The following is a 25732-nucleotide window of genomic DNA, read 5'->3' as shown; positions in this document are numbered from 1 at the left end:
TGAAGGGCTTTGCTTCCTGATCGTAATATTGAGAAAATCTGCTAATTTTCCAATGAAAGAATTGTAAAGAATCGTAAAATATTAAAAATAACAAACACAACAACTATAATTCTAAACTCTGCAAGTTTTAGCTGAGTGCATGCAGCATATCATTGCTGATCTAATTTCTCTTGCTCATATATTTCTTTATAATTTCCTTTTTCTCTACTGCCCCTTCCACACCCACACTTAACCCCAGCTCACTGTTGAGAACTTCGTTTTTTACTTTACCCTCAATTTGTGTTCCATACCAGACTCATTCTAATAACTGTTTTTCAGATTTCCTAGTGCTGTATTTGATTTATATGATTTTCCTGAACTCAGTTCACTAATAAAGTTCACAAATGTGATGGGCCTCATCAAGTAAAATTCCTACAAAGAGGGGGCAAGTGTATCCAATCCTCTTAAAACAGCTGTGTTTGTTTTTGGGTTAATGTTAAGGGATCCAAAGACACCTCAGGTTACTTTGCACTTGGAGTATTGCATGCAGGTTTGATTGCCCCATTACAAGCAGGATATGGAAGCTTTGGTGAAGGAACAGAAGAGGTTTATTAGGATGTTCCTTGGATTAGAGAGTATGACTTCTGAAGGACAGGTTGGACAAACTTGGTTTGTTTTCTTTGGAACATCAGATGCAGAGCAAAAATGTGATAGGTTTGTAATAAATTTTTGAAACCTGTACTTAAAGGTAGACAGTACTAGAGGGCATGCATTTAAAGCAGATATGCAGGACAAGTGTTTTTACATGGGGAGTGGTAGGTGTCAGGAGCAGGCTGCAGGGGTAGTGATTGAAGCAGATAGAATAGTGGATTTCAAGAGGTTGTTGGGTAGATATACGAATATCATGGGATATTATGTACATTTGGATGAGATTTAGTCAAATTTGTCATCATGTTTGGCACAGATGTGGGCTGAAGCGCCTGTATCTGTGCTGTGCTAACAGTTCTTGTAATTTTTTTTGTTTGACACAAATTTCAGAAGATATAATCTATGTAGGTAGCTATTAACAAGAGGTGTTAATTGTTCCTTTTGCAGTTGAAGAACATGCAGTTAACAGGGACGGCACAGCAGCTGTTTCAACATTGTCAGACACAGAAAGAAGAGGTCCGCCTTCTTTTTCAGCAGAAACTTGAAGAGGTATTAACTATGTGGCTGCATCTGTAGAGTGTAAAGCTATTTGCTAGTCCTGCACTACCTTGAACATAGGTCTCTCTCTCTAATACTAAATTATGCAAGTTCTTTTAACATTTCAAGTGTAATCCTTGCAATACTCACTGTCGTCAGTCACTTGCACCGTGCTTTATTCCTCTGTTTGTATTGTACACACACAACCTTGATGTCAAATAATATTTTGGCACCCTATTTTAATTACGATTCCTATTCCCTTTATAAAGCTTTCAATGTGAACCCTCAGCAAATATCTAATATCAGAATGCCCTGGTTGAAAACTTGACAAGGTAGGGCAGGTGGCGAAGTTCTCTGTAGCTTTTCACAGTTGGGGGTCCTATGTGAAACATTGCTCAGAAACGCAATATTGAAAGCAGTGGCCTGCATTAGCAGTTCGCAGGAAAGGCACTTGCTTGCCTTGCACCTTGCTGACAACTGCCACTGCTTTTTTTTATGGGCTTCAGAGAGGCGACGTTTTTTCTAACTGGCATCTGTTTCAGTGTGGCGCTCTCTGCGGAGGCTCTGAGCAGGACAAGAAACAGTGGGGCTCTTCAAGCAGGACAAGAAAGTGAGGCTCTTCAACCAAGCGTTTTGAGGAATCTTCACTGAGACGTGCAGAGCCTTAACCAGGAGGTATAAACCTGGAAATATAAAACAGATTTAACTGTATGGAAAGCAAAATAAAAATGGGCCTAAAGGTAGAGGAAAAGGGATTTATTTGAGTGCAAATTATGGTTTTAGTGCAAATCAAGAGACATTTGAAATAGTGCTCAACCATATTATTTCTCTGTATCATACATTGTCCAGGTTGAAGTTATTTTCTCATTTGAAAGCTTGTATTCCCTGAATGTGTTTACAAACTTATCTGATGTTTGGTCGGTTAGAAAAATTGTGAAAAGGAAACCTGTGGTTAAAAGAATTTTCATTTGAGAGGGGTTATAGAAATTGTCATGTTAGATTCAACCATTTTTGTTAAGCAAATTCCTCTTCTCTTCCCAGTTTTAACCCTCAACACCCACAGTTCTTTTAATCTAAATATTTAATGACCATGATGTGTGTGCTGATTTCAAGACTACTAACTTTAAAGTATTTGTATGACTATCTGCTAAGCCAAAATTGTTTTGCCTAGTCTTCTTGTTCTTAGCTGCTTTCACTGTTAATTGAAATTGATGATAATTGCCTTCATTGCTAATTGCAAACATGCAGATTTAATTAAATAAAATTGGTTATCTAATAACAATTACTACTCAAACAACTACTACTTAGGAAATCTTCAGCTATTTAGGGTTGTTTCACATCCAGTTACTAACTAGTGTTTGGGTTTGCCAATTTAAAAAAGTTAATTTTCTAAACCACTTGATGGTTAAAAATATACTGCATGCTACAGTAGAGCAAGTGAGGTTTTTGGTGAATAAGGCTGCATTGTTTTTGTGTATGAAGAGTAATAAGGAATTGAGAATAGCTATTTCAGTTGTACAACATTCAAAATTCAATTAAAATTTACAATTTGCACCTTGCATATTCTCTCTTCCAGTTGGGTATAAAGGCCATGACATTCAATGATTTACTCCAAGCGCAGAAAGAGATTATTGCACACAACAAGCATCTAAAAGAGCAGACAAAGCAGCTGGAAAAGGACAATGGTGACCTCAGGAAACAAAGTTTGCAGCTGGTAATTATTTAATGGGCTTAGAGTGAGCTGTAATTAAAATAGTTTTTTTCAAAAATCCTGCCACAGGTGTTTTTTTAAACTGGCTGGATTATAATTAGAAAGCAGGTGTGTAATATCAGTTTTGTGAATAATTGCTATAGTATTTTAAAAAAATCTAGGGTTTATGGTTTAAGAAAATAATGTTCTAGGGAGTAGAGTGCAAGCTGTATTTTTATTACTGTTAGTCATCATTTGGTAGGAACTACTGTGTAGGGGTTGGATTTGGAAGAACATTGTTCCATATAACTAATTTATTTAGTGATATAGCGTGGAACAGGCTCTTCTGGCCGAATAAGCTGTACTGTTATAAAGCCACAACATTAGCCTAATCATCGGAAACTTTAAAATGACCAATTATCCTACTAACTCGTATATGTTTGGACTGTGGGAGGGAACTGGAGCATCCGGAGGAAACTTCCCATGGCCATGGCTGTGCAAGAATGTACAAACTCCTTAGAGGTGACACTGGAATTAAACTCCGAACTTTGATACCTGAGCTGTAATAGTGTTGCGCTAACTGTTATGCTACTATGGCGGCCTATTTTTGTCCATTGTATCTTAAAACATTAATAGATATGAAAGTTAGCTTTAAGCATGTATGGGACAATTTTAGGGTGTCCACAAATATTTGAGATACTGTAATTTTTCAAATAAGTGCAAGCATGTTTATTTGTGGAAAGGGCAGTTGATAGGCTTTTCATGTGGCACATAAATTCTACAGCTGAAAGCACGATGTGAAGAGCTTAATTTGGATTGGTCATCACTGTCTTTGGACACCCTGCTGAAGGAGAAACAAGCCTTGAAGAGTCAGATCTCAGAAAAACAGAGGCACTGCTTAGAGCTTCAGGTAGGAGAGCCTCAAGCTGTTCTATTCAAATAAAATCAAACAGTGAATATCTGAGATAAATCCAAGATAAAAGTGCTAATGGAAAATGGAAATGCCATATGGCAAACTGATTAATTGGGCTTGTGAAAAAGACAGTGACAGGATAATTGAATTTCAGTGGTGATGGATCTTCCAATCCAAATGAACTATTTTGGAAGTGAATATGCATTGATAACTAGGAGCTGAGATAACCATCATCCTACTTCAACTGGACCTTGCATCATGTCTGATTACAATGGTACTGGATGTAGAAAGTCTGTATTCTACTTGTTGGTTAAATCCAACCTTTCCCTTGTCTATATCAGTGGTGCTGCAAACCTCGTATTTGAATTTGTTCTTAAACTCACCAGGCTTAATCAGCTTATTGAAAGTCACATGATATAAGCTTATTAAATTTGTGCTAATATTTATAAATTCTATGATGAACTCTTCCACCATACCCTGATGAGCATCCCGCAAAGAACTTACCATTGGCTTGCAAACTGGGGCAATTTACAGTGGACAGTTCCCCTATCAGCCCAGATATGGAGCACTTCAAGAAAGCCCACATGGTCACGGAGAGCATGCACACAGCGTTGTAGTTTAGGATTGCATCCAGCTCTCTAGAGCTGTAAGGGTTCAGCCCCACTCGCTACGACTCTCTATTGCCATTAAGGCAAGAGCATACACTTTCATTTTCACTTGTGTCTGCTTCTCTGAAGTTGGCATGACAGTTTTGAACATATCATTTAAATGTATTTATGAAACTTGGTAATTGGCACTATTTTCACGTGTAATCTTGTAGTTTTGAGATTGGGGTATAATTATTTACAATTTAATGATGATAGCCTAGTAAATAACATAGGCTTTCACTTGTATTAGGCATGAAGATTAGGAAATGAAATTACTTCCTTTGTTATTGATGAACATAATAAATTTGGAACAGATTATTTGGCAGAGGGAAAAAACTAGTAATTAGCAAAGATGTTTGAAGGCACTTCATAGGAATGTTATGAACAAATACTAATGCCAGACCACACAGAGTCCTGGAGCAGATGTCAAAAATCTTGTTCTAGGAGTTGGTGGTGAGAAAGTGGTGAAGAGGTAGAATTTCAAAGCTTGACAGCTCTGCTCATTGCAGGCACCAGCCCCTGTGGAGAAGACGTTAAGTTTCTTTTGTGGGTGACAGAGCACAATGAGCAATAAATTTCATTTAAGTTCTGAATAATTGGTTATAAGAACTATCTACTGTCACAGATTTAAAAATGTTATAAAGTTACAAAACTGGTGAAAACTGGTGTCATTTTATTATGGGCCATCATCCTTGTCATCTGTGATACCCGATTCTATCGATACCAGGTTTAGACCCTAATTTCAACAGAAAAGGGTTATTTGCATTACTTTACAATAATTGTGATTTTTGTCTAGCTTACATGAAATATTTTAAGATTGGCAATCTATTGCTTTATTTGTTAGTATTTAACAAAAGTAGGATTATGGGGAGAAGGTGAGATAGATACCTATCAAATTATTGATACTGATGTAACCACTTTATTTAGTTTTTATTTCTAAAGTAACTTTGTTTACATATATTTAGATTCTGTGTATGAAACTATATGTTCATATTTGAGTGAAATATAATTATGGATTATAGCTACTTTTCTCCTCTTCTGATTCCATTAGATAAGCATTGTAGAGCTGGAGAAGAGCCAACGGCAGCAAGAGCTAATACAGCTGAAATCTTACATGCCATCAGATGATGTATCCCTTCAGCTACGTCACAAAAGCAAAAATTATGAAATGGATTCAGAAAGAAACAGATTTCAACTTGAAATTGATTGTCCTAAAATTCCAATGGGAAGTATGAATGGTTTGAGTCCAGAACTCTCGATTAATGGAAATGCAACTCCTTTTGAAATTCACAGTTCTTTAAGCCGACCTTCTTCCAAATCCCAGAATGTATACAACACTGCATTTCCAGATCCGGACAATGAACTGTGTATCCCAAATTTTATGAGCAAACATAAAGTGGACAGATCATCGAATCATTCTCTTCCTGATTACACCAGGTTTTCTCCAGCTAAAATAGCACTTCGACGACATTTGAACCAGGATCATACTGGAGGGGGGAAGCTCACGCATGAAGTACAATCGGCCTGTGCTCAGAGGTTAGTGACGGACAAGTGAATGGTGTGGCTGAGCTGTAATGAAGTGTTTCATTTGCATTCCCAAGAAAAACAAGGGGAAAGCACTGCCCCCTGTGGGTAGAAGTTTTCTCTATTAAAATCAGTGTACAAATATAATAGTGCTCAGTGTTGTAATCTATCAGATTTGGATTTTAAAATCCAAAACTAGTAATTAAATACAGATGACTGAAAATTGAACTTCTGCACAATTTAATGTGAAAAAAATGGGAGAATACTGTAGACAGAAGAGATTAGTTAGCCATTTGAAAACTAATTTAATTTTTGGAAGGGTCTCGGCCTGAAACGTCGACAGCGCTTCTCCCTATAGATGCTGCCTGGCCTGCTGTGTTCCACCAGCATTTTGTGTGTGTTGCTGATTACTAATTTAATTGGTTTAACACATCGTGTGCCAAAGGGCTTGTATGTTCTGCAGGATGAGCACACAAAATTGGATATTTATCGAAGGCAGAAGTATGAATAGTGACTCGATTTAGATTTATTTATCGCATGTGCATCAAAACAGTCATTTGAGATAACAACCAACACACTAAGGATATGTTGGAGGTGGCTCGTAGATGTCACACCATATTTCTGTTGCCAACACGGCATACCTACAGTGGTCAGCGGAAGAATACAGAACAAAACAGAACATACTGAATAACATCAATGCAACAAGCCCCGTTCATCCCAACCCACACACACATGCATTGTCCTCCAGCAGACTCATGGATTCGCAGACACTGGGTCTCTGAACCACCAGATAAACTACTTCTCTTAAGATAAACTAGTAAATTAATTTTAGTTATGATTGCACCCAAAAGAATTAGAATGCAAATAATATTTTAGTGTGTCTATGTTCATGACAATCCTATCTATATATTTTTTGGTATTTTTGAAGAATTCATAAAGCTACACACTAAATTCTGTCATGCACAACTTGTGGATAGAAGGAATCTGTTTAATGAAGGAGCAATGTGTAAAAACTAAAGATAAGCACTCCAACCACCTTACTGCATTGCAAGATCAAAGTTTGCAATGCTGTAGATCATAATCATAGAACACTACAGCACAGAAACAGGCCCATCCTGCCTATCTAGTCAGTTCCGGACTATTAATGTTCCCTCCATACCCCTCCCATCTCTGTACCTATATAAATTTCTCTTAAATGTTGAAATTGACCCTGCATGCACCACCGCTGGCATCTCATTCCACACTCTTACCACCCTTTGAGTGAAGAAGTTGTTCCCCTTTTCACCTTTCACCTTAACCTATGACCTCTAGTTCTAGTCTTTCCCTGACCTCAGTGGAAAAAGCAGCCTTGCACTTACTGTATCTATCATCATCATTATGTGCTATGTCATATGATGTAGGCTTTGATCATGGTTTTGACCATGGTTGGTTAACAAATTGCCCTTGGCAAATGTTTCCTACACAAGTGATTTTTCATTGACTTGTTCTGGGCAGTGCCTTTATAATACAGGTGACCCCAGCCATTATTAGTATGCTTAGAGATTGCATGGAGTCTGTGGTCGCATAACCAGGACTTGTGATATGTACCAGCTGCTCATATGGCCATCCACCACCTGCTCCCAAGGCTTCACATGACTCTGATCAAGGGTTCAGCAGGTGTTACACCTTGTCCAACGGTGACCTGCAGCCTACCGTAGGGAAGAAGCGCCTGCACCTCCTTTGGTAGAGTCGTATCTCCGCCCCACCAGCCAAAGCCTTACTACACCTCTCATTTTATATACTAACACTTTGGTGTACCATAATTTTGTAGCTTTAGAAAACTTTGAATGATAGGAAATTTGGAACACATTCTTAACCTTGTTTATGGAGATTATTAAAGGTACCAAATTTATTAACTTTAAATGCATGTCTCTACGACCAGTTTCAACGCTGTATTTAAGTGCAATAACTGAATGTGTTACAGGATTGATTGTCTGAAAGAAATCGGCCTTTCACATCAGAGTCCAGGAGTTCCAAATGGTATTCAGCATGGTTCCAATGAACAGCTACAACCATCATCAGTAACAATGCAGCAGATGGCATGTGAGAAAAGTATAGAGAAGGTATTATTGCGTTGATCATTTGTGAACTATGTAGTGTGGTGTGATACATATTAGCTTAATTTTTCTGATTATGTCAAACCCAGAATCACCAGATTCAAAAACTTTCCTCAAGTAGTAAAGATGATTAACACCTCCACCCACTAAACCACCCTTCCACACCCCTAACTACTACTACTTTATTTCCTCTTATGTACAGGCAGACACTTCTGTGTCTAGCGTCACTTTATGGAGTTATAATCAATCTGTGTGTATAAACTAACTGATGTATTTATATTTATTATTTTTTATTATTGTGTTCTTTATCGTATTGTGCATATTTTTTGCTACATTGGATCCAGAGTAATGGCCATTTCGTTCTCCTTTACACTTGTGTACTGACAATAACATTAAACAATCTTGAATACTTTGAAACCCTTCATCTGAATTTCATATATATTACGGTGCAGAAGTCTTAGGGGCACATATATATAGCTAAGGTGCTTAAGGCTTTTGCACGCTACTGTATTTTTGTGTGAATTTTATTCATGGCTGTGAAGGCCAAGTCATTGGGTAGGTTTAAAGTGGAGGTTGATAGGTTCTTAGTAAAGGCTTCAAAGGTTCCGGGGAGAAAGTAGGAGAATGGAGTTGAGAGGGATAATAAATTAGCCATCATGGAATGGCAGAGCAGAATCGATGGACCAACTGGTTTAATTTAGCTCATATATCTTATGGTCCTGTCTACTTCTGTAGAGTTGTCTATTTTATAATTCATTCTTCGTGTTGGTACACAATCCTTTCAAAAAAGGGAAGAAAATTCAGCCTGTCTAAAAGCAAACAATGTTACTATACATGGAAATATGATACTTGAGATTTAATAAAACAAATTGGAGCATTTGATGCCAACTTGATCTCCAACACAAGTGGGTAGTTGGCGATACCATCATGTTAATGGTGATCATACTTGACCTAATTTTTTTCCTACCCTCTGGCAGTATTAACCAATCATAGTGCAGACTGTCAAGTTAATACTTTTTTAGCTAGCTCCCATTGGTCTCTTGGTCCCATTGAAACAGTAGAATAAAATCTGAACACTTTATGAAAAATCCATACTGGGCAATAGCAGAATTAGAGTAGCCCCGGTTTCAGTTATCTGCCTGCTTATTGGGTGAATTTTGGAAGATTTGCACTGTAATTGATGTGCATTGCTTATGTTTCTCAAATAAATCAGTACCATCAACCTAATCACAATTTCTAAAAGGCTGTATTGCTTTTCGTTTGTAATTATTTATACTGATTTGTAACTGTTCTTGTGTTCCCCTCAGCTTTCTAAGGAGTTCAACAAAAGTCCAGTTAATAATTCTGAAACCATAACCAGCCTACCAATCAGTATTCCATTGAGCACTGTTCAACCAAACAAATTGCCTGTCAGCATTCCTTTGGCCAGTGTAGTTCTCCCGGTTCGTGCTGAGAAAGCGGTGAGTAATATACTAAAAATGCAAAATTATAACAAATTTTAAATGTTTTAATGCTTTTTGGATAGTTTAATAACATGCTCACAATATGGTTAATCTTACCACATCAGTGTTCTGTTTAGTTTTAAAGAGATTATGAATTCTTAGCTCTATAAATTGCTCTTTTATTTAGTCACATTGCTCCTTTTCCCTCATTAATAATAATATTAATGACCAATATTAATGAGCAACAGAACTAATACAATATAGCAATATTCTCTGTTCAAAGTGCTTTACAATGGGATGTAGTGCAAGCATGAAAATAAAATAATAAACATGAAAATAAAAGACAAAAAGATGTTAGCTAAAAGCAAGGTTAAATAAATAGGTTTTCAAGTGGCATTTAGAAATTTCAAATGAGTCTGCATCCCTTGTTGTTTAGGAGTGTTGTTGAAAAAAGCTGATCTGCCAATTATCTTTCAAAGGCGATGGTTTAAATTTAAGAGACTGGCAGAAGGTGCCTTGTTGGCCTGTAATGTTGCTGCAAACCTGTATTCATTCCCATGACTCTGTCCTGCCTTGACCTGGGCATTCTGGTATGGCACTGTGGCTTGGATTGCTGTGTCGGAGCAGAAGCCCATGCTCAGTCACTAGTTCTCATTTTATTCCTTCTCCTTCTGCTGCTGCTTCATGACATTTACAATCCTATTGATTTTATTTTGTTCTGCTGGAAACAATTTAAGTCTGTTGTTCACACCAGTTTCTGGTTGCCTGTTTAATTTTACCTACAATGTTACATAAAGTATTAGTGACTTTTGGAGCATGCTGATTTACCAAATAACACAAATGCTGAGGAACTCAGCAGATCAGGCAGCATCTATGGAAACTGGAATGAAGAGTCAATGTTTCAGGCCAGGCCTCAAATGTTGACTCTATTTCTTTCCATAGTAGATTCCTGCCCTGCTGAGTTCCTCAAGCGTTTTATGTGTGTAACTCTGCAGAATCTTCTGTGTTTCTGATTAACCAAAAAATGGACAGCATCTAATGCGTTTTGTCTCCATTGTGGCATTCCCCTGACATCTCCTGGCAATTTAACAATTCCTTACTCTTTTCACAAATAGCTTGACACCATTCCATCTCCAGTGCCACCTGGAGCACATTCCAACCTGAAAGAAAAGGCTGCCTGTTTTCTTTCCTTGAAGATGTTTCTCTATCATAAGAACATAAGAAATAGGAGCAGGAGTAGGCCATCTGGCCCGTTAAGCCTGCTCTGCCATTCAATAAGATCATGGCTGGTCTGACCATGGACTTATCTCCACCTACTTGCCTTTTCCCCATAACCCTTAATTCCCCTACTATGCAAAATCTATCCAACCTTAAATATGTTTACTGACATAGCCTCCGCTGCTTCATTGGGCAAAGAATTCACCACCCTTTGGGAAAAGCAGTTCCTCCTCACCTCCATCCTAAATTTACTCCCCCGAATCTTGAGGGTATGTCTCCTAGTTCTAGTCTCTCCTACCAGTGGAAACAACTTTCCTGCCTCTATCTTATCTATCCCTTTCATAATTTTATAAATTTTATAAATAATTTTATAAATTATAAATCAGAGCATTGAGTACAGAAGTTGGGATGTAATGTTAAAATTGTACAAGGCATTGGTAAGGCCAAATTTGGAATATTGTGTACAGTTCTGGTCACCGAATTATAGGAAAGATATCAATAAATTAGAGAGAGTGCAGAGACGATTTACTAGGATGTTACCTGGGTTTCAGCACTTAAGTTACAGAAAAAGGTTGAACAAGTTAGGTCTCTATTCATTGGAGCGTAGAAGGTTGAGGGGGGATTTGATCGAGGTATTTAAAATTTTGAGAGGGATAGATAGAGTTGACGTGAATAGGCTGTTTCCATTGAGAGTAGGGGAGATTCAAACGAGAGGACATGATTTGAGAGTTAGGGGGCAAAAGTTTAAGGGAAACACGAGGGGGTATTTCTTTACTCAGAGAGTGATAGCTGTGTGGAATGAGCTTCCTGTAGAAGTAGTAGAGGCCAGTTCAGTTGTGTCATTTAAGGTAAAATTGGATAGGTATATGGACAGGCAAGGAGTGGAGGGTTATGGGCTGAGTGCGGGTAGGTGGGACTAGGTGAGATTAAGAGTTCGGCACGGACTAGGAGGGCCGGAATGGCCTGTATCCATGCTGTGATTGTTATATGTTATATGTTGTTATTTGTTATAATTTTATGTTTCTATGAGACCTTCTCTCATCCTTCTGAATTCCAGCAAGTACAGTTCCAGGCGACTCAATCTCTCCTTGTAGTCTAATCCCCTCATCTCTGGAATCAACCTGGTGAACCTCCTCAGCACCACCTCCAAAGCCAGTATATCTCTCCTTAAGTAAGGAGACCAGAACTGTACGCAGTACTCCAGATGCAGCCTCACCAGTACCCTGTGCAGTTGCAGCATAACCTTTGTGCTCTTAAATTCAATCGCTCTAGCATTGAAGGCCAACATTCCATTTGCCTTCTTGATAGCCTGCTGCACCTGCAAACCAACCTTTTGCGATTCATGTACAATCACTCCCAAGTCCTTCTGCACAGCAGCATGCTGCAATCTTTTACCATTAAAAATAATAATCTGATTTTCTATTTTTCCTTCCAAAATGGATGAGTTCACATTTCCCAACATTGTACTTCATCTGCCAGACCCTTACCCACTCACTTAACATATCTATATCTCAATGCAGACTCTCCGTATCTTCTGGACAATTTGCTTTTCCATTCAATTTAGTGTCTTCAACAAACTTGGATACATTACACTTGGTTCCCTCTTCCAGATCATTAATGTGTGTCGTGAACAGTTACGGGCCCAGCACTGACCCCTGCGGTACATCGCTCATTACTCATTGCAAACCTGAGAAACACCCATATATCCCAACTCTCTGCTTTTTATAGGTTAACCAATTCTCTGTCCTTGCTAATCCATCACCCCCAACTCTATACATCCTTATCTTATGGATGTCTTTTGTGTGGCAACTTATTGAACATCTTCTGGAAATCCAAGTAAATAACGTCCATCTGTTCCCTTCTATCCACTGTACTCGTTACATCGTCAAAGAGCTCCAGTAAGTTTTGCTGAATCCATGCTGTGTCTACCTGATGGATCTATTTCTTTCCAGATGTGTCACTATTTCTTTGATAGTTTCAAGCATTTTCCCAGCTACAGATGTTAAACTAACTGGCCTGTAGTTACCTGCCTTTTGCCTACATCCTTTTTTGAATAGTGGCGTGACATTTGCTTTCTTCTAATCCACCGGGACCTGCCCAGAGTCCAGATAATTTTAATAAATTACCACCAAAGCCTCAATTATAACCTCTGCCATTTCTTTCAGTACTCTGGGATGCATTCCATCACAACCAGGGACTTGCCTATCTTCAGGTCCACAAGTTTGTTCAACACTACCTCTTTAGTGATAGCTATTGTATCGAGGTCCTCACCTCCTATTTCATCCATATTATCTCTTTGGCATTTTAGATGTCCTCCGTCGTGAAAACCACACAAAATAGTTATTCTAAACCTCAGCCATTTCCTCTTTACCCAATATTAATTCCCCCTTCTCGTCCTCCAAGGGACCTACGTTCACTTTGGCCATCCTTTTCCAGTTTATATAATTATAAAAACTTTTACTATCCACTTTTATATTCTATGCTAGTTTATTTGCATAATCTATCTTCCCTTTCTTTATTGCTCACTTAGTGGTACTTTATTGCTTTTTAAAGTTTTCCCAGTCTTCCAGTTTCCCACTACTCTTGGCGACTTTGTACACACGAGCTTTTAGTCTTCCTTTATTTCCTTAGTTATCCATGGCTGGCTCTCCTCACCCTTAACTGCCCTTGGTTTTAACTGGAATATACTTTAGTTGAACACTGTGAAAAATCTCTTTGAAAGTCTTCCACTGTTCCTCACTGTCCCATCATATAGCCCGTTTCCCAGTCTACCCTATCCAACTCCCTCCTCATCCCATTGTAGACTCCCTTATAGGCATAATATGCTGGTTTTAGATCGAGCTATTGCACCCTCTGTTTGTATGAGAAACTCAATCATGCTGTGATCACTCTTTCTAAGAGGATCCCTAACTACAAAATTGCTAATTTTACCTGTCTTATTGCACAGGACCAGATCCAAGATAGCATGTTCCCTTGTAGATTCAGTAACGTGCTGTTCAGGAAAGCTATCACGTATGCATTCTGTGAAGTCCTTCTCAAGAGGACCAACTTGATTCAGCCAATCTATGTGCAAGTTAGTCTTCCATGAAAACTGCTGCTTTATTCTTGCATGCCTCAGATATTTCTCAGTTTATTGCCTGTGCCACTGTGTTCTTATTCGGTGGCCTATTGACAACTCCCACCAGTGGATTTTTTTTCCTGTTACTATTCTTAATCTCTACCTAAATAGATTCAGCATTCTGCTCTTTAGATCTTATATCATCTCTCACTATCACCCGGATCTCATCCTTAATAGAGCTACCCCACCTCCCTTACCTTCCTGCCTATCCTTCTGTATTACCTGATATCCTTGAATATTTAATTCCTAATCCTCTCCACCCTGAACCACATTTCTGTAATCATACTCCTTTATACTGATTTGTGCCACAAGTTCACTGACCTTGTTACGACTACTATGGGCATTCATAGTGGCCAGTGAACTACTTGTGAGCCATTGGAATTGACTAGCTTACATTGTGGTGAAAATATGTAGATAGGGTTTTTCCTTGATTCTTAACATAAACTCTTAACAGAGTGGGAACAAGTTCATGTAGTTCCCAGACCATAAGGTACACACTGGTCTGGCAGTTTCTTGGACTAGCTCCTATTTAGTTAGATTGGACCTCATATTTTAAACAAAGTATATCGGAAATAAAATTTTAAAGCTATAATCAGAATCACGTTTAATATTGCTGGCAACTCATACAAAATGCTGGAGGAGCTCAGCAGGTTAGGCAGCATCAATGGAAAAGAGTAACTAGTTGACATTTCAGGCTGAGACCCTTCATCAGGACCCTTCTTGAGTCCTGAAGAAGGGTCTCGGTTTGAAAAATTGATTTCTAGCAGACTTTCCTGTGCTTGTAATACTTGTATATGTTGTGAAATTTGTTGTTTTGCGGCAGCAGTACAGTGCAATACATAATCTTAAAAAAAAAATTACAATAAAAAACATAAAAAATTAAATTAGTGCAAAAAGGAGCAAAAAAGAGCAAAAATACTGAGGTAGTGTACATGGGTTCATTGTCCATTCAGGAATCTGATGGCAGAGGGCAAGAAGCTTTTCCTAAAATGTTGAGTGTGTCTTCAGGCTCCTGCACCACCTTGATGGTAACTATGAGAAGAGGGCATGCCCTAGGTGATAAGGGTCCTTAATAATGGATGCAGCCTTTTTGAGGCATCACTTTTTGAAGATGTCTTTGATGCTGATTGAGTTGGCCAAGCCATAATATCTATATCAACAATGATGCACAGAATAGTCCTGGTGGAGGGTTAATGATGGGGAAATAACAGGCCTTAGTGATTGGAAAATCATAAACCACTGGTTCTAATATACCAAGCAAAACATGTAAGTAATATTTATATTGAATCCTGCATAACAAGGGAGTTGTGATAGAGCACTACAGCAAAGGATCAGGCCTTTCAGCCCATCTGTTCTTTGCCAAAATACTATTCTGCCTAGTCCCATCACCACTTCTAACTTGTTTAATTTTTGAGTTAAAGTTCTGTCAGAAGCTATACTGTACAATGTAATTTTTCTATTTTTGATATACTGTGGGTGCTGGTTGTTTCAGTTATCTAACTAAAGGCAACATTGAACCATTTTCACTGTTTTAAGCTTAAATTAATCTAGCCTGCTCTCTTTTATAGAGAAACACGCCTAGTCCTATTCATGTTTCAAATCGTGATTTATCAATGCTTGACAAACAATATGGTGCTAACTATGGAAATTCAGCTGCAAGCAAACCACAGTCTTTGGCTACCTCAGGTAGTGATCCTTTTTTTTATTTACTTTCTAATTACTATGTAGCAGTTTATTTGCAATTTTTATAGTTTGATACTTGTCATATCTGAATTTTTTATTTCAGCTCTAGCTCTACAGTAATGTGAAACTATTAGTTTCAACGCTAAATTTGCTTTTTAAAAATGTAAATTGCAGGAAAAAATGTTAAAGATGGGCCTGTCAAAATCAAAGTATTAATTACATAATGCCTGTAAATTTCTATCATGACTACATAGCGTGTTGGGGGGCAATGGGGTCAATGCTATTACTGCTGTTTGTGCAGGGGGAGGGGGGCTTTGGACCACTGTTTCCAACTCTCATTCAATGGGTTTTCTTATTTCTGTGAAGAATATGAATTTCAGGTTGTATACCATATACATTCTCTGATATTAAATGAACCTTTGAGTAAGTCCATGTAACACATAAATCACAGCACTGCTTCACTCAAAGTTACAGGGTGCAAAACGTGCAAATTTGAGTGAAATGTTATTGTGCTTTAACATGTGTGTATGTTACACACTGTTTGCTTGGAGCAAGAATGACAGCAATAGTAAGTAGGATTAAATGTTTTTACGAGTCACATTAGCCACTCTACATGCTGGCCAACTTGCAGTGCTAGTGCGAGAAATGGGCCTGTTGAGACAAAAAACTTGCAAGCTTAAAAGCCCACACTAAAAGAGGGGATCTACTGTGCATAGGAGGCCTAGTCAATTCACCCACACAATCAATTGGGCGTATGTGCATTTGCCATATTTTCGCAATCAATTTGACATGGTGTAATGTGGTTGAGAAAAAAATCATGTTGGTATTTTGAGAAGATTTTGCTGCTGATTTCTAACATTGAATGCTTTTCTGCTAAGCAACACAAGGTAGATGGAAGATATATTTTTATCAAAGGTGAGGCTATTGCACTGATTTTTGTTTTGTTTTGTAGGTTATTGTTACTCAGCTGGCTCTATGACAGTTAATGGAGTCCATTCTGGTTCTTCCATCCAATCAACACTCAACAGTCATGACAAGACATTAGAAGAATCTGATTCCACCAGCGTAGGTCTCCTTGCCAACAGTGCTGGCTTGCAGAGTACAAACTTACAGCATGCAACTGCGCACCTGATGCAGTCTCGGAATTCTGAACAGAGTTGCCCCGCCACACAGCATTCCGCCAGCCCCAGGCTGTCTAACTCTCAGAACCCAACAACCAGTTCCCCCAATGTTGGTGGGGTTTTTCAGTATGCAGACACACAAAAGACCTTCTCAGAAGTAATGAGAAAAGACTTACCATCAGACCAAGGTGCCTCTGATCAGGAGAATGAATCTAAACGGAGGATAATATTTTCCACTGCAAATGGTGGGAGCATAAAGCAGCCCATTTTAAACAAACAGACTTCATTTGCTTCGCCTGTCAAGTTGGAATCTGGGCAGTTGATGCCTCAAGAAGGAAAAAAGAAGGGCCGAAGAAAGCGTTCTTCCCTGACATCCAATCTGAATGCGGGAAATTCCCCTAAACGGAAATCCTTGCTTGCTTCACTTGGTCTTTCTTCAGGATCTCCTTTGAATATAAGTTCCATGGTAAGTGGTTTGATCTATTTCTATTTTACTGATAAGTTTGGAAGAAAATCTGGACTGCTGTCTTGCAAGCCTATTCAAGGATCAACTTTATTCATCATGTACATTTACTTGTATTAGGAATTTGCTGTGGTGTATTGGTCAGGGCATGACATGCAACAAAAGCAACATTCAACAATTATAAAGAATTTTATAAAATTAAAGTTAGAGGTTGAAGAGCAGATGTGGGATACATTTTCAATATTTATGCATATTTTCTATATGCATACTGTTACGTATCCCGTAACTGGATCACTTACCAGCAAAGATAGAGGGGTCTGCTGAAGTCTGATGGTACCATTTTTAAACGTTTTTATTTATAAGGGGGCACAAAAGTAAGGTTAATACAAACATTCAGATAACATACATCGTCAATACTCAATCTAAAGTGCAGGGATAGTACTAATCAATAAGAAATAAGCTCTATCGTTGTCTAGGGGTAAGGTATATATTGTCCGCTGTATATCTAAAAGTCTCTTGCGTTCACTGCAGTTCCACCAGCTGCCGTCTTTTGGGGTGTCGCGGTGGTGCACTTTTGATAGAGAGAGAGAGAGATAGAGATTGAATGAAACAGTTACCCGACGGGTTTTTTCCAACTTTTAGGAGTTCGATCCGTCGGAGTCTCGTTGGGGGGTGGCCGTTCACTTGTGGCCTCTCCTGTAGCTAAAACCTTTCTTTCGTGGTGAGGTCGCCAATCCCAGGCAAGGAAAAGACGCACACGAACCCCTCCACCGGCTGTCGCTATTAAACGCTGTCACAGGATTTCTAGCGTGTCTTCTGGTGCGTCTGGGGAGCAGTCTTTACAACCCCTCTTTTATCTGAACTCACGGGGTCTCAGATGTCAATCAGGTTGGGATGGTGCAATCTCTTTCCATCTCTCCACCCACGTTGCCCTGAGGGTATACACGTAGTACAGTTCCCAATTCACAAAGGTGTCTCCACGAGACAATGACCACAGTCGCCAGCTTTTGCCTCGCCGTGAAACGAGGGACACCGCACGTATCTCTCTCTTCTCTTGGGTCATTGACCCCCCCTTCACTAGGGCTCTGGCGATTCTCACAAAGGAGGGGGCTGGGATCATAACACCTCCCCTCTTAAAAATGTTTTTACCAGCGGTTAAAACAGAGTGGTACAGAGTCTTACAGGGTTTTAGGATTTAACATAGTACAAAAGCTTTTCTTTTAACTACAGAACTGTACCGTCATACATTTTTCAGCGTCTAAACAGTTAACAATTACAGTGGCACTTCCTTTAATATGGTAACATCTTGTCCCTGACTAAAGGCTGGTAGCATCAGATTTCAACAGGCAGGGTTCCAAGGGTGTCTTTGTTATTCACATGCTTTGTCAAAATCCCGTACAGCCGGTTTTTCTATTTAAAAATGGCGCCCCCATTAGCCGTCACCTCTTTTCCGGTGAGTTCCTACGTGAGGGAACTACGTGAGTTCTCCCGCCTTTCCGTTCCATAAGGGTTATTCTCTCAACACCGTGTCCCAAACTTAAATCATCGTGTGAATTTCCACCCAATTCTTTAATGTTACACAGGTAGCTAACCCTTTTGTCAAGACCATGCAGGCTGATGGGTTTCAGTTCGAACCTTTCCCTCAGGCCGCATTTAAATTTCGGCTTTTTCACAGCGCTCTCTTGAATAACAACAGCGTGTGGGGCACCTTTACATTCCAAATCAACCTGTAATCGATGCGCAGGCACCGCGTTACCAAGCCCTCGTTTCTGTAGCTTGGTTGCTTCTTCCGACACCAATCTAAACTTTAAATTTTCTTCATTCGATTTGGGAACTACAAACTTCCCGTTCCCTTCAATAATAATGTTTATCCCCCCATGGTCGAGTTCCACTTTAAAGTTCACCACCCCTTCGTGTACCAACACCTGGAAACCCTCCCTTCCCCCAATTACCAGGGTTAACCCTGTCTTCACTGAACCCAGTCCATCTGACCCACAGGGACTGCATTCCTTTTCAACTGAATCAAATACCTCAGGCTTTTTCTGAGCTCCATTACTAGGTTCAGTACCACGTGCATCCACATCTTGGACACACTCAAGTGGGACATCTGCCTCTTCCAGGCTTTCAATACCCGTACCCTTTTCAAATTCTAAATTCCCCTGATCCTCCCAGTTCCTCTGTGGGCAACTCCCTTCCGGAGTAAACTCAACCCCGCGGGCTGAAACAACCTCGTCTGCCAACCCAGCAGACCTCTCCAAGGTAATGGCATCCTTTTCATCTAGGACTGCCTTCATCTCATTATCGGGAACACCTTGATAACTCTCAACTTCTTCAAACAGGGCTGCCACCCCCGACAGATCATCCATGTCCAACTCTGGACCTTTTAACAGCTTTTTCCGTTTCTCATCTTTATTTCCTACCTCTAGGACCTTTCTCTTCGCTAAGGGCAGATCTAGCTCCTCTCCCTTAACCCCTTTCACTTTACTACTCTTCGGTTTACCACCCTCAGAACCCTCGTGGTACAGGGTCGGTAGGACCGTCTCGGCCAAATCAATACTGGCCAGATTTAAACTGCTTGCTTTCTCAGCTGCCTTTCTCGACAGGCTGTGAATGCTCGCGCCTGTGGTACAGACTGGAGATGCGAGGGGCGGGGCTACAATCCTCACAGGCTGTTTGGGCTGTGTCATCCTTGTCCAAACCTGCCCCCCGGCTAAATCATTTCCGAGGAGGACGTCCGCGTCAGTTTTCGGGAATTCTGATGGCACCTCTATTTCGACTGGTCCAGATACTAGCTCACAATCCATAATTACCTGATGTAGGGGCACCATTTCTATTCTTGTACCTATCCCCTTCACGGCAACCATTCCCCTTCTCCGACCGAAATCTAGTATCTCACGGCGGATCAACGACAGCTCCGCCCCGGTGTCTCGCCAGATTCGGACGGGAATGGGTGGGTCTCCCCCCTTCACGGACACGGTTCCAGGTGACAGCCAAGTCTCTGACCCCTCTCGTACTCTGTCTATCCGGGGCTCTCTCGTTGATTTACTGATTACCACAGCACACCCGATAGGGACCGCTGCTTTCCCTTTTTCTGGCTCCTTTCTCGGAGCAAAGCACCTAGAGGCAATATGTCCTCCCTTCCCACAATTAAAACAGGTTAAGCCCGGAAATCTCGGGCCGCCTGGCCTTTCCCCCTCAACCTTGCCACTAGCTCCCGGCGGGACCTCTGCCTCAGCCGGCGGACTTCCTCGGTCGTTCCCACGGTCTCTCGGGTAACCTTTTAGCTTGAAAAACTTTGTCCTGTGGGTTAGGGCATATTCATCTGCGAACCTAGCAATTTCCGAGATGGACTTATTCGGCTTCTCATTCAAATACATCCGGATCTCCTCCGGAACACACCCTTTTAATTCCTCAATCAAAAATAACTCCCTGATACGCCCATAATCCCCGTCCACCTGTTCCGCAGTGCACCAACGGTCCAAGAGCACACCCTTTTCATAGGCTAGCTCGGTATACGTTTGATTCCACCCTTTTCGTAAATTTCTGAACCTTTGTCTATAAGCTTCAGGTACTAGCTCGTAACTCCGGAGGATGGCCTCCTTTACTTTGGCATAATTCTCCGCTTCCCCCTCCTCGACGGCCAATGCCGCATATGCTCGTTGTGCCTTCCCTTTTAACACACTTTGTAACAATGCCACCCACTGCTCTTTGGGCCACTTCTGATTTACTGCCACCTTTTCAAAAAGCAAGAAATAACTATCAACATCCGACTCTTCGAATGGAGGTACTACCCTCAACTCCCGACTAACATTAAACCTCTCGTCTTGATCTAACCCTAGATCTCTTCGCTCTTTCTTTAACTTCTCCATCTCCAAGTCATGTTCCCTCTGTTCTCGTTTCTCCTCATACTCTCTTTGCTTTTCAGCTCGTTCCTTCTCTTTCTCGGCTCGTTCCCTCTCTTTCTCGGCTACTTCTAGCTCTTTTAGCTGAATTTCATGCTGTCTTTGCTTTTCAGCTTGGTCCTGCTCTTTTTGCACCTCTAACCCCTTTAGTTGGAGCTCCTGGTCCCGTTTCACCTCTAACTCCTTTATGTGGAATGCCCGCTCCCTTTCTTTCTCCTTCTCAGCTGCTTTCAGCTGCTTTATTTTAAATTCATGTTCCAACCTTAATTTCTCCAACTGTAGCTGATCCATCCCACTAGCTGGTACTTTTTCAGGGATATTTTCCAATACCTCAGCTTCGAACACCTCCTTCCCAATGTAATACCGAGTTATGGCCCCTCGCACCTTCCGCTTTTTCATGGACGACCTCACTTCTGTGAGGTCCAATCCCTTCGCCAAATTTAACAAGTCTGATTTGGTGGCCGTCTCTAGCGCCTCCACAGTTGGGTTTTTCATAAATTCATCCACGTCCATCTTTGCTGGTTTCCCGTCTGGCTACCTGCGTACCGGATCCAAATTTTTTGACTTACAAACCCAATTCACTGCCCTCCCAATTTGGTTTCAAATCTCGAGACGAGGCCCCACGTGGTTACGTATCCCGTAACTGGATCACTTACCAGCAAAGATAGAGAGGTCCGCTGAAGTCTGATGGTACCATTTTTAAACGTTTTTATTTATAAAGGGGCACAAAAGTAAGGTTAATACAAACATTCAGATAACATACGTCGTCAATACTCAATCTAAAGCGCAGGGATAGTACTAATCAATAAGAAATAAGCTCTATCGTTGTCTAGGGGTAAGGTATATATTGTCCACCGTATATCTAAAAGTCTCTTGCGTTCACTGCAGTTCCACCAGCTGCCGTCTTTTGGGGTGTCACGGTGGTGCACTTTTGACAGAGAGAGTGAGATAGAGATTGAATGAAACAGTTACCCGACGAGTTTTTTCCAACTTTTAGGAGTTCGATCCGTTGGAGTCTCGTTGGGGGGTGGCCGTTCACTTGTGGCCTCTCCTGTAGCTAAAACCTTTCTTTCGTGGTGAGGTCGCCAATCCCAGACAAGGAAAAGACGCACACAAACCCCTCCACCGGCTGTCGCTATTAAACGCTGTCACAGGATTTCTAGCATGTCTTCTGGTGCGTCTGGGGGGCCGTCTTTACAACCCCTCTTTTATCTGAACTCACGGGGTCTCAGATGTCAATCAGGTTGGGATGGTGCAATCTCTTTCCATCTCTCCACCCACGTTGCCCTGAGGGTATACACGTAGTACAGTTCCCAATTCACAAAGGTGTCTCCACGAGACAATGACCACAGTCGCCAGCTTTTGCCTCGCCGTGAAACGAGGGACACCGCACGTATCTCTCTCTTCTCTTGGGTCATTGACCCCCCCCTTCACTAGGGCTCTGGCGATTCTCACAAAGGAGGGGGCTGGGATCATAACACTACGCTTTAATGATTCTAAAGAATAGATGAAATAGTCAAGTTTTTAAAAATTATTGGACAAATTTTATTAGCAACAGTCAGTGGCTCCAATTTGAATAGTAGGTTTTTTAAACTTAAAATTTGAGACTTGCATGTGCTAATGAACTGGATGCATCTATAAGCATAATCCACTACACGGCTCTAAGCAAAGTACAGTGGCAACATCCCATCTAGTTGGAATTCTTGAACACCCTGATTCTGTCCCACAGCAAATCTGAGTTGTGCCCTGGTGAACTTGATGGGGATTCTAAATCTGTGAGTCAGGAAGCAGAGGGAAAGTAAAGTTAATTATTTCAGTTCAGTGTTTTTGTTTGAATCAACTTATTTAAAAAAAAGTTTTGTGACTAAAGTTGTGCTCTGCCAAATTTCAGAACTACTTAAACCAAGTAGTATTAGGCCATTTGGCTGCCTGAGTCAGCTCTACCATTCTATCATGTCTGATTTATTATCCACTTCAAACCCACTTATCTGCATTTTTCTGTAACCTTTATCTGAATATTTTCTGAGCAACACAAAGAAAATTCTGCAGGAACATTGCGTCTTTGACGAGGAGTAAACAGTTGATGTTTGAGACTGACACTGTTCATCAGCACTGAAAAGGAAGGGAGAAGAGCCCAGAATAAAGAGGTGTGGGGAGGGGAAGGAGTACAAACTGTTAAGTGAAAGGCGAGACCAAGTGAGGGGGAATTTAGTAGAGGTTGGGAGGGGATGGGTGGAAAATGTAAACAGCTGAAGGAGAAGGAATCTTATATGCAAGGAGAGTAGACTATGGGAGAAAGGGAAGGAGGGGCACCAGAGAGAGGTGAAAGGCATGTGAGGTGAAGAGCTAAGAGGGAGCCAGAATGGGAAAAGAGGGAGTGCGGAGAGATTACTGGAAGTTAGAAATCAACAATCATGTCGTCACTTGGAGGATACCTAGATGGCATGAGGTGTTGTGTCTCTGACCTGAGTGTAGCCTCATTGTGGTAGTAGAGGTGACCATGGGCTATTATGTTAGAATGGGAATAGACAGTCAAATTGAAATTGCTTTTTGTGATAGATGGAGTGGAAGTGTTCAACAAAGCGGTTTCCCACTCTATGTTGGGTCTATGTCAGAGTTACCCTGGATTTCTAGCATCTGCAGAATCTCTTGTTTAGAATCCAGAATCTCCTGGATTTCTCTAACTTCCAGTAATCTCTTCTTTCCTCCCCCTTCTGTCTTCCACCCTCCATTCAGGCTCACCTCTTATCCTTCTTGTTTCACCTTTCATCTATCATTCTCCCCCCTCCTCCTACCCTCTTAATTTCTCCCCCTCTTTTCCAGTGCTGATGTATGGTCTTGGCCTGAAACATTGGCTGTTTATTCCTCTCCATAGATGGCCCCTGACCTGTTGAGTTCCTCCAGCATTTTGTATGTGTGTTACTCAGGATTTCCAGCATCTATAGAATCTTTTCTATTTATGTCAAGCATTACAAAATCATGTATTTTTGTTATTTAGGTCAATAATATCAATCAACCCCTGGAGATAACAGCAATTTCATCACCAGAAACTTCAGTGAAAAGTTCTCCAATTCCACATCAGGATAATGAAGGACCTCCAAATTTGAAAAAGAAGAAAATGTTTGCATCTAACGGTGTTCATTATTCACCTCTTACATCTGATGAAGAACATGAGGAGGAAAATCAACAGATTAATGGAAGGTGGGACATTTTCTGCTGACTTTCATGCACTTGTTCTTAAATATTGGGCATGGGTTAATCCATGCGACTGAAGCTCAGAAATGCATCTGAAGTGCAATGTAATCAAATTTATATACCTTTCCTCTGTTTTGGAGCCCAAGAATTGGAATGAAGGGAGCTGAGATATAAAGGAGATAATTAATTGCGATTGTTCTGAATTTATCTGTTGTGACTATTGATCTTCTGGTTAGTACGTCCTTTTTTAAAGTGGGATAGTTTGAATTTTAATTTTAAAAAGCCTATTTGGAATAATTATAGTAACTAATGGAAAAATTAGCATTTGATGAGAAATGGTATTGCATATAAAATGTGTATAACAATTTACAGTCAGTTAACTCTTAAAATTTGAGCCCATTAACTATCTACATGTGCTCGTCTCTTAACTTTCATTCTGGCTACACACAAGAGCAGGTAAGTTTATTTTATATTTTACTTCAGTGTTTGAATTAAGTTTAACTTTTTAAATTTTACCAGTCTACAGTATTTCAACTGGTTTTAAATGTCAATCATTATCAGAGGCACTGGGTGTCAGCACAGTTATGAGTGCATTCATTAATACTCTGTTTGTAAAGATACTTTTTTTGCTTTCAAGGATTGAAAGGAAAATGACTCAATGCACTGTGTCCATCGAGAGTAAAGAAATTACACCTGTCTGTGGTGAAAGTGACCCAGGTAAATTGAGTTTGTAGAATCTTTTTTATCCTGAAAAAAATTCTCTGAAAATTATTTCCTTTCATACTACTGTTTCCCCCATAGTACATCACCAACAGTGCTGTGATCTATGCTCCCTCTAAGCTGTGCACGTGTGCGTGCGCACTCATTTTTCAATCAGTGCACAAATAAATTAATGTGTGCGCAAAAGGTTAATAACCTAAAATAATGTAATAATTAATAATTATACTTATTGTAAGTAACCTTTTAGCTAAATGTTTCTGTTAACTAGTTAGTCGGTTTTTCAAATACCACAATGCACACCACTAATTTACGTCACCTCACCTTTCCTGTTCCGGTTCGTACAGCTGCATCATGGCGGTAGCCATCTTTGGCAGACAGTGTTCATATCATAAAGTTTACAAAGATCTGTTTCAAATCCTGTAGATGGCTTACTAAGTTTTTATTGAAAAATATATTGATTCACTATGTCGAATTCAGAAGAAGCGGAGGGCGTGAAGCGCAAAAGAACTTTACAGGTTTTAAGTGATGTCTTTGATGAACATCACTTTGAAGCAGCTTTTCAGGTTTTAAGTGATGTCTTTGATGAACTGGCTGCACTGTGCAAGATTCTGCAAAAGAGTGGCCTGACACCGATTGATTCACTTCATTTTGCGCCAGGCAAAATTAACAAGATAAAGCAGTATCTTGGAGACAATGTTTCATGGAGTGACAAAGTTAAAGTTTTGCTAAGCCAACATCGTGAAGAAAACGTCACAGTAGATACAAGTTCGCTGTTGACTTTTATAAATCGTCTTTGTGTTCATTTAAAAGAAAGGTTTCCTGAAGATGAGGTACAA

At 40.2% G+C, this 25732-nt stretch overlaps 1 protein-coding gene across 2 annotated transcripts in view; it reads left to right on the top strand.

Annotated features, from left to right (window-relative positions):
* Positions 1 to 25732, top strand: part of dot1l (DOT1-like histone H3K79 methyltransferase) — a 95829-nt gene that overhangs the window by 54160 nt on the left and 15937 nt on the right. For both annotated transcript variants that reach the window (XM_073068201.1, XM_073068202.1), the window contains exons 17-26: positions 1075 to 1176; positions 2741 to 2878; positions 3639 to 3764; positions 5466 to 5950; positions 7902 to 8040; positions 9342 to 9494; positions 15381 to 15498; positions 16448 to 17082; positions 23980 to 24182; positions 24814 to 24893. In XM_073068201.1, coding sequence (XP_072924302.1) covers positions 1075 to 1176; positions 2741 to 2878; positions 3639 to 3764; positions 5466 to 5950; positions 7902 to 8040; positions 9342 to 9494; positions 15381 to 15498; positions 16448 to 17082; positions 23980 to 24182; positions 24814 to 24893 — 2179 coding nt within the window. The remainder of the gene's footprint in view (positions 1 to 1074; positions 1177 to 2740; positions 2879 to 3638; positions 3765 to 5465; positions 5951 to 7901; positions 8041 to 9341; positions 9495 to 15380; positions 15499 to 16447; positions 17083 to 23979; positions 24183 to 24813; positions 24894 to 25732) is intronic.

Source organism: Hemitrygon akajei, chromosome 16 (genome assembly GCF_048418815.1).
Source record: "Hemitrygon akajei chromosome 16, sHemAka1.3, whole genome shotgun sequence".
In the NCBI taxonomy this organism is placed as follows: Eukaryota; Metazoa; Chordata; class Chondrichthyes; order Myliobatiformes; family Dasyatidae; genus Hemitrygon; species Hemitrygon akajei.
The sequence above is the reverse complement of the archived record's forward strand: the minus strand, read 5'-3'. Positions and strand labels throughout refer to the sequence as shown.